The sequence below is a fragment of the Delphinus delphis genome, chromosome 8 (genome assembly GCF_949987515.2).
Source record: "Delphinus delphis chromosome 8, mDelDel1.2, whole genome shotgun sequence".
In the NCBI taxonomy this organism is placed as follows: domain Eukaryota; kingdom Metazoa; phylum Chordata; class Mammalia; order Artiodactyla; family Delphinidae; genus Delphinus; species Delphinus delphis.
In genome coordinates, this window is record NC_082690.1 from 79,077,269 (window position 1) to 79,094,689 (window position 17,421).

At 33.7% G+C, this 17,421-nt stretch overlaps 1 protein-coding gene across 1 annotated transcript in view; it reads left to right on the forward strand.

The window, feature by feature from the left end:
- The first annotated feature begins 4,623 nt into the window (after nucleotides 1–4,623).
- The window catches only part of ANO3 (anoctamin 3), a 408,770-nt gene continuing 395,972 nt past the window's right edge, over nucleotides 4,624–17,421 (forward strand). Inside the window, 1 exon segment of the mRNA XM_060018617.1 lies at nucleotides 4,624–4,778. Within this exon segment, the coding sequence (XP_059874600.1) occupies nucleotides 4,624–4,778 (155 nt within the window).

Sequence of the window (17,421 nt, forward strand, 5' to 3'; positions counted from 1 at the left end):
GAGATCAGCTCGGTGCTTTGTGACCACCTAGAGGGGTGGGATAGGGAGGGTGGGAGGGAGACGCAAGAGGGAGGGGATATGGGGATATATGTATATGTATAGCTGATTCACTTTGTTATAAAGCAGAAACTAACACAACATTTTAAAGCAATTAATTATACTCCAGTAAAGATGTTAAAAAAAAAAAGGGCTCACAAGGCTAATTTAAAATTAGTAGGAGTCCTCTTGTCATTTAATTTGCTGCTAGCCTAGGAAGTACAATAGTCTCAGCAACTTTGCAAAGCAACACCTGGCTTGATTGAAATTTAAGACACAGGTGATTGATCAGTTTATATCCTGCAGGGCAATTTACTATTGGTGAGGTGGTCTCCATAAATCCAAAGATAATCAGCCAGCATTTCCATACAGCTGTATATCTATACCTTAGCTCCAATTTCCCATTATTATTGGTTTGAAATCCACTCATCCTTGTTTTTCACCATTTGATCTAATTAATCTAAAAGCATCAGCTAATTAAATGGCTCAGAGCTATCATTTTGAAATAACTAATAGAGCTATAATTTGGATACATTCATATACAATCATATTGCATACAATCGTATGCCACTTGATTTTATACAATATTGGCAATAATTGCTAGTAATTGCAAAGTTACTTTTCTGTTTTCAGATTAAAACAATACCCAAAATACCACTACTTTGATATCTGCCAGGTTAATTGATAAATATAAATTGATCATGAACACATTTTCTATCAATATATCTTATTTTAGAGTCCAAAAGTTGAAAGATCTGGTTGGAGTCACATGAAACTTAAAGCACAAAAATACTCTTTGCATCAGAATTTTAAGGCTTCATTTCGGAGATATCAACTAGAAAGTTATTTGCAAAAAGACATCGTTTACTAATTATTTTTTCTCATCTTGAGGGCAGATTTAAATTTTAAGACTTGTACATGCATCTTCATTTGATATTTTTATATTACATAATTTTGTATAAGAATAATTCTTAGTCAAGCAGAACCTTTTCCTGGTGCTAAAAACTTAAATTCTTAAACAAATGTTCTATACCAGGGAAGTTACTAAATTCTTTAAATTGGTACCCACCTATGAGTATATTTTGACCTTTTTTCATTCTACATTGTATATATTATTTCTACTGTTACATCTAAAACAGTTTATCAAATCTGAGTAAATAATGCCAAGTTGGAGTTTCTTTCTGTCTTGTTCCACTCCCTCCATTCCCATTATCACCTTTCCTCAACTTTTCATCTAAAATGAAAATTTATTGCACCCAGGTAAAGGACCAGTAGTATGCTTCATTCAGGAGCTGCAAACATGAAGATGAAACAGCCTGTTGTTCGCAGATCCTTCAAAGATCAGGAGCAAAGGGTACACAAATATTAGTAACACCAAAGTAGTGTGACAAGTTTTATGATGGAAGTATAATCATGGGTGAATATGACAGAGAGATAATCATCTCTGCCTAATGAATAAAGGAAGGCATCCCAGATGCTGTAATATTTTCAAAAGGGCCTGTTCAAGCCAGATTTTTATATCAAAGGAAGAAGATAGGACTATTCAGATATAAGTATGTTCTGGAATAGAAAATGCAATAAGTGTTTAGACTTAGTATTTAAGGCTAGGGGACCATAGTGTACTACTTTATAAAACCGTGGATCCTGAATGGATATGAGAATAACTTTATTTTGGCTAAGGGGTTTGAATAATTTCCTCCTCTGAATTTTACCCTAGAAAGTGCTGGGGTGAATGGGGTGAAGGAATGACATTGGGCTAGTGAAGGTCAAAGGAGAGTATCAGATTTATCTGTAATGAGCTATTATTTCCAGTGGAAATTATTTTAATAAGTTATTACTATTACTATAATTTTTCAAAATTATAAATCTGGAAAAAATCTCTGAAAACAGTTGTGTCAAAATATTCAAGGTGGTTAATTCTGGAGGGTAGGAATGTAGGCATCTAAAAATTTTCTTCCTTGAACTATTTTTGAGATTTAAAAACTCATCTAAAGTTAAAAATTTGACCACTCCCAAAGAGAATCTATTTAACTGGAAGTTTGAATGACAGATTAATTAAATTTAGAATAAGGGCCGTGGGGAGTAAAGTAGGCAAAATGGATAAAAGGGGTCAAAAAGTACAAATTTGCAGTTATAAAATAAATAAGTCATAAGGATATAATGTGCAACACAGTGACCATAGTTAACAATACTGTACTGTATATTAAAAAGTTGCTGAGAGAGTAGATCTTAAAAGTTCTCATCACAAGAAAAAAAATCGTAACTAGGGTGACGATATTAACTAGATTCATTGTGGTGGTCATTTTGCTATATTTCCAAATATTGATTCATTACCTTAATATTGTATGTCATACTTCAATTAAAAATGAGGGCAGAGATATCAGATAAGAGATGAAAACAGTAGTCCAAGTAAAAGGTAATGTGTTTCTATATGAAAGGAATGGCAGTAGGAGACTGAGTTTACAGACTCACTGCTGTATTAAATAAAAGAAGCATCCTTCACAATACAGTTCTATTACAGTGAGTTGGAGGTGTTACTTCATGTTAACTAGAGAGATATTTTTGTAATTAAAAAAAGTTAAGATTTGTAATTAAAATTTTTATAGTGTCTAAATGAAGGCAATAGTATAAAACAACTATGTGCAACAGATGACAATTCTAAATTAATTCCTAGATTTTTTTAAGAGCTAATCTATATGTTTAAAAGGTAGGTAATGTGTAGAAGGCTTAAAGCCAAGAGCTAAGAGGAATCAAATCACATTTTTAGAGCATAAGATGAGGCATTAATCGTCTGTGAGGGTAAAGAAAGCAGAAAGATTTAGAAACTCATACTCTAGACATAACAGTATATTCAAGAAATGCAGGTGCATGTGAAGGCTTGAGAAACATAATTTGTATCTCCCTTGACTTTGATGAGTTCTCTAAATCTTTATGGAATATACATCATGCCATGTTGCATTCTGTTAAGTTATGGAACCTAGCTATGACTCTAACTCTCACCTTCTAACTCTCACATGTCACTTTTTGTCCAGAATCCTTTTATATTAATGGATTTGCAAACCTATTATATATATTTTACTTTCTCAAAGAGTGCTGAACATAGGAAGTAAAATTGCCATTCCTCATGTGTAGCACATCTATTGCCATACCTAATACCATGGTCATAATTAAAATCTCTAGTCAATCACACCTCTCTTTCCCACTGAGACCATATCCAGCCCACATCCTTTCCAGTGAGCCTGCCTTGACAAATTTTTGTATCTAAGTTAATACCTAATACAGGGTCAATAAATACTCACTTGAATGAAGAAATAAACGGTTAAATAGTAGTTCATTGTGTATACAACACATTGCCTTTATCCATTTATCCATCAACGGACACTTATATAGCTTTCATGTCTTGTCTATTGTGAAAAATGCTTCAATGAACATGGAGGTGCAGATATCTCTTCAAGATAGTGATTTCATTTCATTTGGATATACATCCAGAAGTGGAATTACTGAATCATATGGTCGTTCTATTTTTTTTTAATTTTTTGAGGAACCTCCATAGTGTTTCCCATAGTGGCTTTACTAATTCACATTCTCCCAACAGTGCACTAATTTACATTACCCCTTTTTTTCCATATCCTTGTCAGCATGTGTTATTTCTTGTTTATTTGTTTTGTTTTGTTGTTTTGGTAATAGCCATTCTAATGAGTGTGAAGTGATATCTCATTGTGCTTTTTATTTGCATTTCCCTGACGATTAGTGATGTTGAGCACCTTTTCATGTACTTGTTGGCCAAGACATACAGGTTGTTTGCCCATTCTTTAATTGGATTCTTTTGCTGTCACATTGTGTGAATTCTTTGTACATTTTGGATATTAAACACTTTCAGTTACATGGTTTACAAATATTTTCTCCCATTCCATAGGTTGCCTTTTCATTTTGTTGATTGTTTCTTTTGTTGTGCAGAGCCTTTTAGTTTAACTCATCTTTTACTCTCCACAATCACAGGCATATTTCAATAAGCATCAGGACTACAGTCTCACAATCCTGACCCAGGAAATATAATTTAGAATTAACTTCCTTCCAAATTAAGACATTCCTCTGATGAGCTGCCCAGTGGAATAAAGTTACATTCTCTGACAGTCCTTAGCCCCACCCAGCTGATCTTTTGTACAGAGAGATATGTGAATGAGACCTTCTAATACCAAGTTACTAAAAGCATCTCTCTGCTGCCTTGGCTATGTCTTCACTTAGCTCATTTTACTTTCTATCGCTGCCTCTCTGAGATGGGTTTAGCGCTGCTATCATTTAAAGGCAGCAAGATATCTTCAAGAAAAACAACTGTAAAATCCATCCATCCTATTGACGTCAATTGCTTAGGAAAGGAGTGAATACAGAAAACTTCTTAGAGAGTCAGCTCTGCATGTTTTATCTCTTTTAGATTTCCAAGTGAAAATAATTATTGGAAAGCCTGGGGTTGTTACTGATTATAAAACAGTGATTTTCCCCCTCCTATGATTTTTAAAACTTCAGTAGTTTGAACTATTTGAATCAAAGTTTAAACTTTGATTTAGATAGCTCTTTAAGAATTTTGCAATGTCAGCTGTGAAGTTTGAACTGGATTATCTTTCTCCTGAATGCTTCAGACATGAGCATGATTCCAGCCCAGATTTTACTTTAACCTGCTTGACTGAACTTTCTGGTGATTCTAGTCAATTGGAACTTCAGCACTCGAATTCTGTCCCTGTTGGTAAGCTAAACTTTAGATTGATATTTTTGAGTATCTTAACTTACATCTGTACTTTTTAAATGTCAGATGTATAAAAAATAAATCTTGATGTCATTTACTTTGCAGTGGTATAGCTGATGCCAATTTGTTTCTTGAGTTATTTTTTCCTGAACGATATAAATAAATTTTTATAAAAAAGAACAGAGGGTTTGCCAATAGAATAAAGTGTCAGAAAACAAATTCAGTGAACTAAAAAAAAAAAAAAGTTAATAGTGAAGTAGATTTTGTTTGTCTGAACACTCAAGCCTATCAAGGCTTAGTTTTATTTGGGATGACTGATGGAATCAGGGATTTTATCCATAAACTGCAAAAAAAAAAAAGAAGTCCTGCCATCTTTCATTCCTTTCTTTTATTTCTGTTTCCTTTTACATAATTACATAAAGGATAATATATGTTTTACTTTCTCATTAAGAACAAGATAATATTCCTTTTGGTTATGTTATTTTATAACTTGGACTCTGTGTTAGCTGACAGTGTTGATAGAATTCAAGGCGAAGAATTTCTTTTTTGATATCTTTGGGTTTTACTTATTCAGAATCTCAGTTTTCCTTCTTGCTCTGCAATTTTGAGGAAATAATGCTATACACTAATAGTATGCATTCATCAAAAATTTCTGAGGGTTTGGTTTTTAATGAGATGTCAATAGTAAATTGTGCTTTGTAGAAAAATTTTGTATAATAAATAAATAATACTTAAATGTTATTCTAAAGGAAATTTCCATTATGATTTAGATGATCATCTTTACTCATAAAAAAGGCAGTGTTATGTGAATGTAACAGTTAAGCAGAACCTTCATAGCTTTTGATGTTACTGGACATTAATCTTTGTCCAATGAACAATATTTGTAGAAATAATAAATTCCATTTGGCAACCAGAGGATTATTCCAAGAGAATTTGGCACATTTATTTATTTTGAGGTGTTTAAAAAGAATTTTTATGTGACTCCCAACCAATCACTAATTTTTTTGTTCATAGATTCTTTTGTCTTGTATGACTTGTTTTACAGTATAGGCAGTTCTACAATCAGGAGATATAACAATCTTTTGTACATTTTCTTTCAACTGTAAGAAGAGAGATTTCCATGCTATTGTTTTTTTTTCTTAAATTGAGAGTCTTCCTGGGTATTGAACCTACAATTTCATAAAGTGAAAAAGTCAGTTCTTTACAAGTAAACATAGGAAACTTGGACAGGAGGATAAAATTTATAAAGTATTTGCCAGTTCAGTCATGTTCTTTGCAACATATTTTATCTTCTAGTCATCTCTGTCACAGCACATCTATTCCAATTGATTGAAATGCTGTCTTTATGTAGTTGACCTGCACATCTATAGCTTAGGTATAAACCCAGAGCCTGGAAGTCACTTCCTCACTGATATCTTCGCAGTGCCTCAGATTCAACACAACTAAGCAAAACTTCCTAAAAACACCTCCTCCTTCTTACATCCTTTTTTCTGTCAATAACCCCTTAGCATATATTGCAGTATAAAGTTTGTGTTTATTTGTATGCATATTAGTTTAATATTTGTCTTCTCCGCCTCTTTGACCAGCACTGTAGCCCCAGTACTCAATAGGGTGCCTGGCAATAAAAGGTTATTTTTGCCTTGACTCCCTGACCGCCTGCCTAAGGGACTGAAAGATTGGCCCTCTTCATTCCCCCTAGTGCATGCACCTGTGTGGACTTCTAACTGATCTCACCTCCACGTTCTCCATAACAAGCCTCTTGCCCATTGACAGCCACATAGTCCTTTGTAAGTACAAGTCTGACCTATTTCCACTTTTGTTTACAATTTCTATAATTCTCTGTGACCTAGGTTATAAACCTGGTGCTCTAGGATCTAAATCTGTTTTTTTCCAAAACTTTTCCAGCCTCATATAACCTACACGTATCCTACAAGAATGACTTACACTTTCAGTCAGTGTGCATATTATTCTTTCAAAATAATTTCCAATAATTCTTTCTCCCTGACTCTATTAAGATCTCACTGAGATAAAATACTGTTTTATTCCCAAATACCTATGGTTAACTCTCTGCATAAAGGAGTTTTTCCTGCTGCTAAACTTCTACAAAATGTTTGTTCTATGTGTTAAATGCTCACATTCAATTTTTTTTTTTTTGTAAATACATATGCTCGTGGCTCCTCTCCTGTTAAATTATGTTTCTTAAGGGTAATTGCCATTTCACAATTGTTTGTGTCTGTGCATGATACATATGCAATAAATATGATTCCGTGAATTACCAATTAGTACAGTAAAGTTTATCTTTTAATGAATTTTCTGTCATATGTGGTATTTACTTAAATCAAATTATACATGTATTTTAACAGCCAAAATATTACGTAGAAATTATTACACAATTAGTTACCTGATGATAACAGGTACCTGGAATTTGTTTTTCATTTGAAACTTTTATGGAGCATTGAGTGTTCTAGAACCTGTTTTGTATGCTAGATCTTTTTGCCCTATTTCTAATAAAATCAAGTTGTAGCCTTTCATTCAAAATATATTAATTGAATATTCACGATTTAGAGTTAGTGCTTGGATGTCTATATGAAAATGAAAATAAGCTGATAGTAGAAGTAGGGAAAGAGCTGTGTCCTTTTAATCTCAGTGGTGTGGCAGTATGTTTTTAACATTCATATGCACATACTCCTACCATGGGAAAATAAAGTATAAGAGATGAATGTTAGTCCATAGAAAGTTGAACAGGTCTGCCTAAAAAGAAATATGTTCCATTGTCAGCAAAAGCAGTATTTATACCTTTCACTTATTTAATACCTTGACGGTAACTCATACCTACAGAATTTCAATAGTTCTCACAAGACATCTATGAGGTAGATTTCATTAATCTTAAACTCTATTCCCTAGAAGAAAAATACAAATTTCGGAGAAGTAATTTAATTGGACCAAAGTCACATACATATAGTGAGAGAGAGTGTGCGTGTGTGTGAGTGTGTGTGTGTGAGTGCGTGTGTGTGAGTGCGTGTGTGTGTTGGGGAGGTGGCACAGACAGAGGGAAACTGAAGAGCTCTTAATCTGTTTTCTGTCTGTAAGCTTAGTGTTCTTTTTTTCTCCTTAACACAACTTGGAAATTAAGTTTAAAAAAGTCACGTGGGAGAAAAATGCTTTGTTGTATTCCAGAAATGGATTTAATCAGTAATGGGTAATGAGGATATAAATTTCCTGTCCGGACTCTGGAATGTGCTTTAAATGACTTGTAAGCCTGTGAGCATTTCATCATCATGGCCATCGTGGTCATCATCCCCTTTGTGGTATTAATGACAAGCACATATATATAATTTCCTGTGTATCAGGCAGTGCTCTAATTGTTTTATATCTATAATGTTTATATTTATGTATAAACATATGTTTATATCTGACATACTTTGGTAAATATATATGTACACATATTTACATATTTAATTTCTCACTTTCAGCCCTATAGAGAGTTAGGTAACATTATTATTTCCATGTCACACTACTAGCCAATCAACAAATATTTCCTCAGCCTTAAGAAATGTGTAGTGGAGCAATGGATCATTCCCTGCTGTGAGATCAGTGGTACACATTTGACACATGGGCCATCATGAACAATAAGAAACTAATTATGTGTACATAAATACAAACAGTGGTTACCACTGATTCATAGATATTTATAAAATCTACACATCTTTAATTGTCTGTGACAATCTGTTATATACCTATAGTTCATAAAACTTATTTAAACCTAATTATGCCTTTGATTTTCATGACTTTTTGTTGACTGGCTCTACTTGAAGTCTAGAGGCCCGCAATTTAGGAAGCAGATCATTTGTTCATGTTATAGTTTACTATAATAGACCAGAAAGAAGACATGACTATTCCTGACTGAAGCAAACCTGAATGCAATTTTAAAAGATTTCTTCTCCCCTTGTCTAGTGTCTGCCTCTATGGATGTCTAATTCTCAATTAGGTTGACTTACTGCTCTGTCTTTACATCTGTTTTTTCTGTATCCTTGATACTTCTGAATGCCTGTTTTTTGTTTGTTTTTGCCAGCTCCTCAGGGTCTCCTACCTATTTCTATTTTTGTTGAATTGTTTTTCTAGTTCCAAATTAACCTATTGCTACATGATGTGGATGTGACATTCCTTTAGAATTTAAGTACCTCAATACAATTAGATAATAACCTCTTTACATAAAATCTTACATTATTAAAAAAAAAAAAGTTGTGTCAGTTATCCCAGTTATATGAAAAAAAGCCTGTACCAGTAAACATCCAATTGGAACAATGGGCTGCATACTGAAACAGTATAGATATAATTCACATAAGTACTGATATAAATACTTCACAGTGGTGGTAAGTATGCAGTGCTAATTCCAAAGAATTCAAGATCATTTGGTCCTTCATCTGTTATTCCTTCCAAAACAGGTATGTCCCACTGGTAGTCATATAACTTCCAGTGTGATAAAGTAACATTTCAATCAATGTGATCCATAATTCACTTAGCCAATAGCATAATCTTTAAAAAAATTTTTCAGTGGTTGAAAAGCTTTTGGCCATAATAGATAGTATAACATTTTTCTAGAGTTTCAGACAATACAGTCTATCATGTTCAAGAATGTATGTGATTAAGTTTCTTAATTTCATTTAATCTAGAATTGCACATTTATTTGACCTTAGAATGCTTTTACATAGAACATTTCCTAACATCCTGCAAGGTTTGCTTTGGAGATTTAGTGTTAAAGAATAAATTATATAACTAATGAAGTAATGGGAGAACTCTAATAAAAAATCAGGGTAGGGTCCCACTCAGTCACCAACAAACTATGTCACCTTAGGCAAGGTTTTAACATCTCTCCTGGATGATTTTCCTAATCTACACAATATCTAGAATAGATTAGTTGACCTTGAAGGCCACTGACAATTATAAAAAATCTTAACGAAAACTATTAGAATTAGAACATTTCCAAAGGGTATCATTAAGCTTGGTAAAGCCAATAATATAAAGATGGGCAAAGACAAAATATCTGTTTACATGTAAGTTATAACAATAATAATGAGTGTCAACATATGCAAAGAACTTCATAATTTACAGAGCTCTTTTACATTTGATTTTTCGACCACTATGTATATCAAATCATTTTATTACTCCCAGTTTTACAAATAAAGAAACTGAATATCTAACAGTGATACTTTACAGTGAAATTTTAGTAAGTGGCAAACCAAGAACTTAGATCCAGACTTTCTCCAATTCCAAATGTTATTGCCACTATACTACTACAAGTATGAGTACCACCATTGCTGCTATGATTATAACGAAAAATAGCAAAAACAACAATATTTACTATGTTAATTGCATACCAAGCACTTCTAATCTCATTTTACTCTCCCAATACTATTGTGAAGCATGGAGAAATTAAATAGTATTATAATCACTCATCATATTTCAAATATAGATTTATAGATCACTAACTTACAGACTAATTTACTATTTTCAATTCAGAATGGTTGAGCTGATATCTTTGTAAGGAAAAAAATACATTTACAAGTAACTTGATAAGCTAGGAAAGACTACTTGGCCTATTGAAAAGTAACTGCTAACATGCTGATTTTAAATAATGACTATATTCATTTCAATTGTGTTCTATATATTTGGTGAGGCACTTGCAGAATCTTTTAATCATTTTTTTTTTCCTGTTTAAATTAGGAAGCTTATTCAATTCAAATGATTTCTAGTAAACTAATCCTAACTTTTGACCAGCTATCATTAAATACTAGAAGCTGACATGATTGCTATATTTTTAAAAATTGCCTTTGAGTTATTTCCATAAGAGACTTGCTTCCTTCTCTAAATTCTTATTTTTAAGAGATCCAAACATCTTAGCAAGGTGCTGGTGTACTATGGATTTACAGTAACATTTTGAGGCAAGTAAGCATCCTCTCTGTTTTCTTTTGTTTATAGCTGAAAATTAACTTGAAATGATTTATTCAGAGTCATACAGCTACTTATTACCAAAAATGAAGATGAGAAGCTGGGTCTCATGGTTCCTTGTCTATTGCATTTCACACTATTAAAGTAAATGTCTTCCCTCAAAGGTTTCTTACTATCATGTCTTCCTGATACCAAATGAAAATAAATCTACTCCACTGAAGTATAACTGAGTCAGAAGACAATAAACTATTGTACTTTCCTTAGAATAACAGATTTTTAAGGTCTCATACGATCCCAAACAAATGCTATATTTTCCAAAAAGTGTTACAACATTCAGTAGTAGTCAGAGGAGTAAACATAAACCCATTATAAATATTACATAACATCCCCATCAAACTATATGATCACACACACATGCACACACACACACACATTCAGTCACTGCACTTTTTGGAGAATTTGTCTATTGTTATCTTTCCAGATATGTTCTAGAACCCAGAAATGACTGACCACTCTGCTGAAATTCTCGTTGTGCTAAGGTCAGCATAAAAACAAGCTTTTCATCGTCATGGGTGGTTTGGGGTTTTATGAGCTGGGCTTTGCAATGATTATTTCTTTGGCTCAAAAAATGAAGAGCATGACTACTAAGGATATGCAAGGAAATCCAAAGAATAGGCTGTGTGTTCCCTGACCTTGGGGTAAAGGATGAACATCCAACTAACTGCAGCCCAGAAGACTATCTCTGATCAAAAATTAGAAGACAGGTTACTACGTAAAAAGATTTTTGTTCAGTTGGAAGTATATAATTAGAGATTCTAACTTCTTGAGATGCTTAGAACTATGACCAGTTGCCACATGACTAGTTATAGTTATGTTGTTACCATCATCAACTGTTCGTGTTTATTAGATGTCTACTCTGTGCCCAACTCTCTGCCAGTCTTTGAGAAATGTAAAGTATTTGGAAGGTCCAGTGCCTGCTCTAAATTGTACTCTCTAAATCTAGTTATGAAAAAAATCCATATGTGTGATTGAAATAGGTGACTGTCTCATCCTGCCAGTGTCATTCAGGGCAGAAACATATCAACTGGGAGGATAGTGCTTTTAGAGAGGTAGTTCTTAAAGCCAGAGTGTAGCCCACAGAGCACTTGAATTAGAATCACCAGAATACTTGGAATACATGAAGATTCTAGGATCCCATCCTAGACCCTTTACATGTAAACTCTGAAAATAATCCAGAAATCCAGATTTTAGAAATTTCTCACATTATGACCGTATACACCAAAGGTTGAGAACTGATGTTGTTGTCAGTGGTCACGATAGGTTCACTGGCAAGGGCTCCTTACAGTGATCACTATGTTGTGGCATTTTTTCCCGATTATTTCTGATCACAGCGATTTGTAGTCAACTATAACTCTTTTGTCAGCAACTTGTTTAATGGCTGTTGATCCATTTATATACTTGCCAGAGTGTCTTCCTATTTTTCTTACATCTACATATCACCCTCAGATAAATTCAGATTCAGTCCCTTCTAAAAAGCCCTTCTTCTCATCCCTTATATAAAACATTTTATTTTCTCTATATTGGATGCCCATAATACGTATTTATGTGGCACTGATATCAGTGTAAAATGTTTATTTTTTGCATTTAATCTTGCATTTAAATGTTTTAGCTGTTAGATATTGGGTGTAGCTTTCAATGTAATTTTATCAAATAGAGAATAAACTCCCACAAGATAAGAGATATGTTGTACTTCTTTTCCCTCAAGAGGGACCAACAGAGAGCTCTATGAACAGAAGGAGCTGCATTACTTGTTCCTAATATGACTTTACAAAGATGGACCAGTTGATAGAAATCTTCACTTCCTTTGTGGATTTTTTAATATAACTCTGATCTCTTAATGGCTCTGCCGAGGGGCCTTCAACTCATTCTGTCTCAAGAAGAGCAATCTAGGTTCATATAATATGCATACTTTGGCTGCCCTGGTAAAAGGGAAGGTTAATGCTAATGCGATGTTGTAAAATGAAATAACCCCAACAACCATCATTTCACTAAATGCCTGCTGAAAATATTCTACTAAGAATTGAGTACATCTATTATAAATCAAAATAATGAATTAAAAAGTGGTCTTTCTGATAACATACAAGGCTTATGTGGCCATTGCATTACTGCATACTAATTGGTGGAATTCCTAAAATATATAGAGATAAAGATAGATGCAGATATATAGATACCTCTCCTCAAATGTTTTCTGGTGTCATGTCTTCCTGATACCAGATGAAAAAAATTTACTTTCTTTTCTTTTGGAATAAATCTCAGTACCTTGGCTTACCCAACACTTCATTAAAAAAAAAAAAAAAATTAAGGCTTGAGGTGAAATGTTTATAATAATATTCTCAGGTTGACATGATGATATATAGCCATAATCTTTATTCATAAAGCTCTTTCTGGGAAACAATTGACAGAAACCTCTCTCTAAAGTAATGGTTGTGTTCTCGTCTGAAGTATGGATTCAGGCATATTACCAATAATTTATGACCAATTACAGAAAATGTACTTCACTGAAGCTTGCAAGTATTATCTCTTTACAATAGATTCAAGAATCTCTTGTAGTTAATCAATCTCACTTTAATTCCATTTTTTTTTAAGTGGGAGATAAAGTAGTGGGGTACAGGTATACACTGTGAATTAATCAAATCCTGCATATATGAGTGCATTTCCATGTGTAAGGTAGAAACAAAATTGAAAATCACTCTCTTTAGTGATATAAGCAGGAGGATAGAGGTCAATGAGTAAAGTATTCTGGAAAGAAATTTGACATTATTTTTCAAATGGATTTCAAATCATGTATAGCTTTGATTCAGAAATTCAACTTCTAGGGATTTGTTTCAAATAAAATCAGAGATATACACAGAAATAATGGAACAAAAATGCTCAATGCAGTGTTGCTTTTAGTAGAGATAATAAGAAATAAGAGCCCAACAGTGTGGAATTCATTAAATAATTAAACTATAACATATCTCCCAAGAAGGAATGTTTTACAGACTTGTAACATGGGTAGTAAAGAAAATGCTATTGGCAGTGGAAAATAGGGTATAACACTAAATAAGGCGATAAAATTATATGTAGATATTTTATACAACTTTTGTGTAGATGTTTATAATTATATGAGATCTGTGCAAAAAAATACAAGAACAACATATACCAAAATAGTAAAATCTGTTAGTCCTGAGGTATAGGATCCCAGTAAAATTTACCTTTTGTTTTTTGCTACATTTTCCAAATTTCCTTTATTGACCATGTATTACTTTTAATCATGAATATATATATATATATAAAAGGAGTTTTACCTTTTTTATAACTTAAGAAAAATTAGAAGCAACTTACATGAAAATAGACATAGAAGAAGGTAAATTGTGCCAGAGTCCTTGAAAAAATATAGGTTTCTTGACATTTGAGAATTTTCAGGTCTCCACTTGACTCTCACAGCATTTCCATGACCCTCTTTATTGCAGTCTCATCTTCAGACTGGGGCCATAGCATAGAAGCCCACATGAAAGTATTAGATACTCAGAAAACAATTGTTCAGGATGGTGAGAATAGTAATCTTCAGCACTGTTTTTGCAGCCATTGTTCTCCTCAGCCCTGCAAACCCCTAACCCTATTTCCAACAGAACTCTTCCATATATAGAAATAGCTAGTACACACACATAAATGGTCATTTATTATATCCAAGTAAAATTACAGCTGTCATTTTTATGAGCTTCATTATGTTTAATTTCTCAGAAGAAGAAATCATTTTACAACCATTCAGGAAATAAGATAATGCAGGGAAGACAAAGACACCCAACAAACAGGTGCTCCATCTATTTTTTAAAAGCTGGAGTTGGCAGAAAGGAAAGAAAAGATACGTAATGATAACTGTAAGCATCAAAAAGTCAGTGGGCATCAAAAAGCTAACTATAGGAGAGAAGAGAAAGGGACATGTATTAAAAACTATAACAACAGCAAAAGTATGGAAAGCAAGAGGAGGATAATTGTATAATGGAGAGAGAATTTTTTATGAATCAAGGTCTGTCTGTTTAAACACAAAGAGATTTGTTAGGAAGATATATTATAGATCATAGAATCATTGCATCAGCTTTATAAATAGGCCCTAGGCTAAGTTTTCAGAAAAAAAGATCATAGAACATGCTGATGTCCACGCATGAAAAGAGAGACATAGCTGCTGCCAACTCCAAAGGCATGCTGCTTTTGCTGAGGTGACAAACTTTCACCTCTGCTCCAACCCCAGAACTACACAGGAAATCACTGAGTAAACAGGAAAAGGAAACAGTGCTACCGCTCCACCCCAACCCTATGCCCTGATTGGTTTCTGATTAAATCACTGCTGAACCCCTAGCACTAGGGTGGAATGAACCCCACAAAGGACCCATTGCCTGAGAGTAGTCAGCGGGCATATTCATCAAGAGAAGGCCACTCTGGACTTGTTTCCTCATTTGAAAAACAAGGGACTTGGACCTCTTTCAAAGATTCTTTGATTTTTTTCATAGGCATTTGATCAAAAAATAATAAAGATCTTTGTTGGGAAGGTCTACAAAGTCCTGCAAGTCACCATAAATTCAGAATGCTTATTGCTTAATATAAATTTGCACACTGGAGAAACTCCTCATTGGCTTCTGATCTCCCAGCTTCCATGGTTATGTTCTCACCCATCGCTCTGCCTTTTTAAAACTCATTGTGCTGCGTGACTCGGGGGTACTTTTCATCTATATCAAGAGCATTGGAGAAACTATTGCTTATCCCTTGAGTCAGCTGTGGTGGAGCCTGTTACTAATAGTGGCATTCTGTATATTTTTAGATGACCAATGAACTACCCCCATGTTTCCCATGTTTGTATCTTACACATTCTCACATTTCAGCTTTTGTTTTGCTTGTCCTTTGCTTTTCCTTGGTCTATAATTTGAGTTCTCAAAAACTAAATATACTTGTTTATGGTCTCTGAAAATTCTATGCAGAAGGTTCTTGCTCCAGTTTATGAGTAGAAACTATAAACTACAGTGATAATCTTAGATTTAATATTCTCATTTTCTACTTCTCATAAGTAAATCCAAAAGTTGATGGAATTTATTTTTGTAATTTTCTGAGCTATACATTTAAACTGAACGGTGCCTCGTTGGTATAGAAGTAGGAGCTGTCTACCTAGAAATGGAACTTATCAGATAATCCCGTACCCTGTGTAAATTTGAATTCTGATTCTTCATATAAAGCAATAGAGAGGTAGTTGCTTAGACCCTAGAATCAAGCTAAAGTTCAGAGGTTGCTCTGATACTTCTTAGTTATGTGACTTCAGAAAATTCAGTGAATCTCTATGTGTTTCTATTCCCTCATTTGTAATAAGTGTGTAACCTCACAGAGTTGTTTAAGGATATTAAGTGAAATAATACCAGAAAAGCATTTAGCACAATGCCTGTAACTAGTAAGTATCCAGAATATGATGACTGACGATGTTCTGGGGATTATAATCCACATGAGGCAAAATGCAGAATCTGTGTAGTAAAAACTGAGCTTCTCAATTCAGGTACAGTGGTCCACAGGGATATATGAATGTGCAGAGAATTAACATCACAAATATCGGGAGCATTTATTTTACTTGATAAGTAATCTTATTGAATTTTAATATTAAAAAAGGAGCATTTATTAGGAAGTGAATAAATACCTAGATTAATTTTTTATAATAAAATGTTAGATTTCAAAGAAAATTCCTATTAGCCTAAAGATGTTTGTGGGCATTCACTTTTCTCTAACAAGAGAAATATTTCTAGAGGAAAGGTTATGAGGCACTGGAAAGAAAACAAACCAAAACAAAAAGGCATTGGCTGCATTAGAACCCTGGTTTCTGCTGGTTACTTGGGTGTTGATGCCACGTGATGACAGTGGATGCTCAGTGCTTTTGATGAGGTTGTAATTTGTCTTGGGTTCAGTGAGGCCATGTAAGTTTTAGCATTGACATCATTGCATTGACATGAAACAGTGTTCTCTCCTCAGAATATCATGGGCTTTCAGAAGCAGTTGGGAATTTTTTTTTTTTTTTACTTAAAAAAAAATTTTATTGGAGTATAGTTGATTTACAACGTTGTGTTAGTTTCAGGTGTACAGCAAAGTGAATCAGTTATACATATACATATATCCACTCTTTTTTTTTTTTACATCTTTATTGGAGTATAATTGCTTTACAATGGTGTGTTAGTTTCTGCTTTATAACAAAGTGAATCAGTTACACATACACATATGTTCCCATATCTCCTCCCTCTCACGTCTCCCTCCCTCCCACCCTCCCTATCCCTCCCCTCTAGGCGGTCACAAAGCACCGAGCCACTCACTGTGGGAATTTTACTTTATTTAAAAGGAGAGTGTGAAAGGGAAACTTGAACTTTTTTCTGTGCTGGGTATTAAACTTGTCGATTTTGTTCCCACTCTAGTTAAAAGTAGCCAAAAGAAAGTCTTCCCTGTGTTCATCTTTAAGAGTTAATCTAGCCTTTGCAACAATATGGATGGACCTGCAGAGTATTATGCTTAGTGAAATAAGTCATACAGAGAAAGACAAATACTGTATGTCATCATCACTTATGGTGGAATCTAAAACATAAAACAAACTAGTGAATATAACAAAAAAGGAACAGATTCACAGATATAAA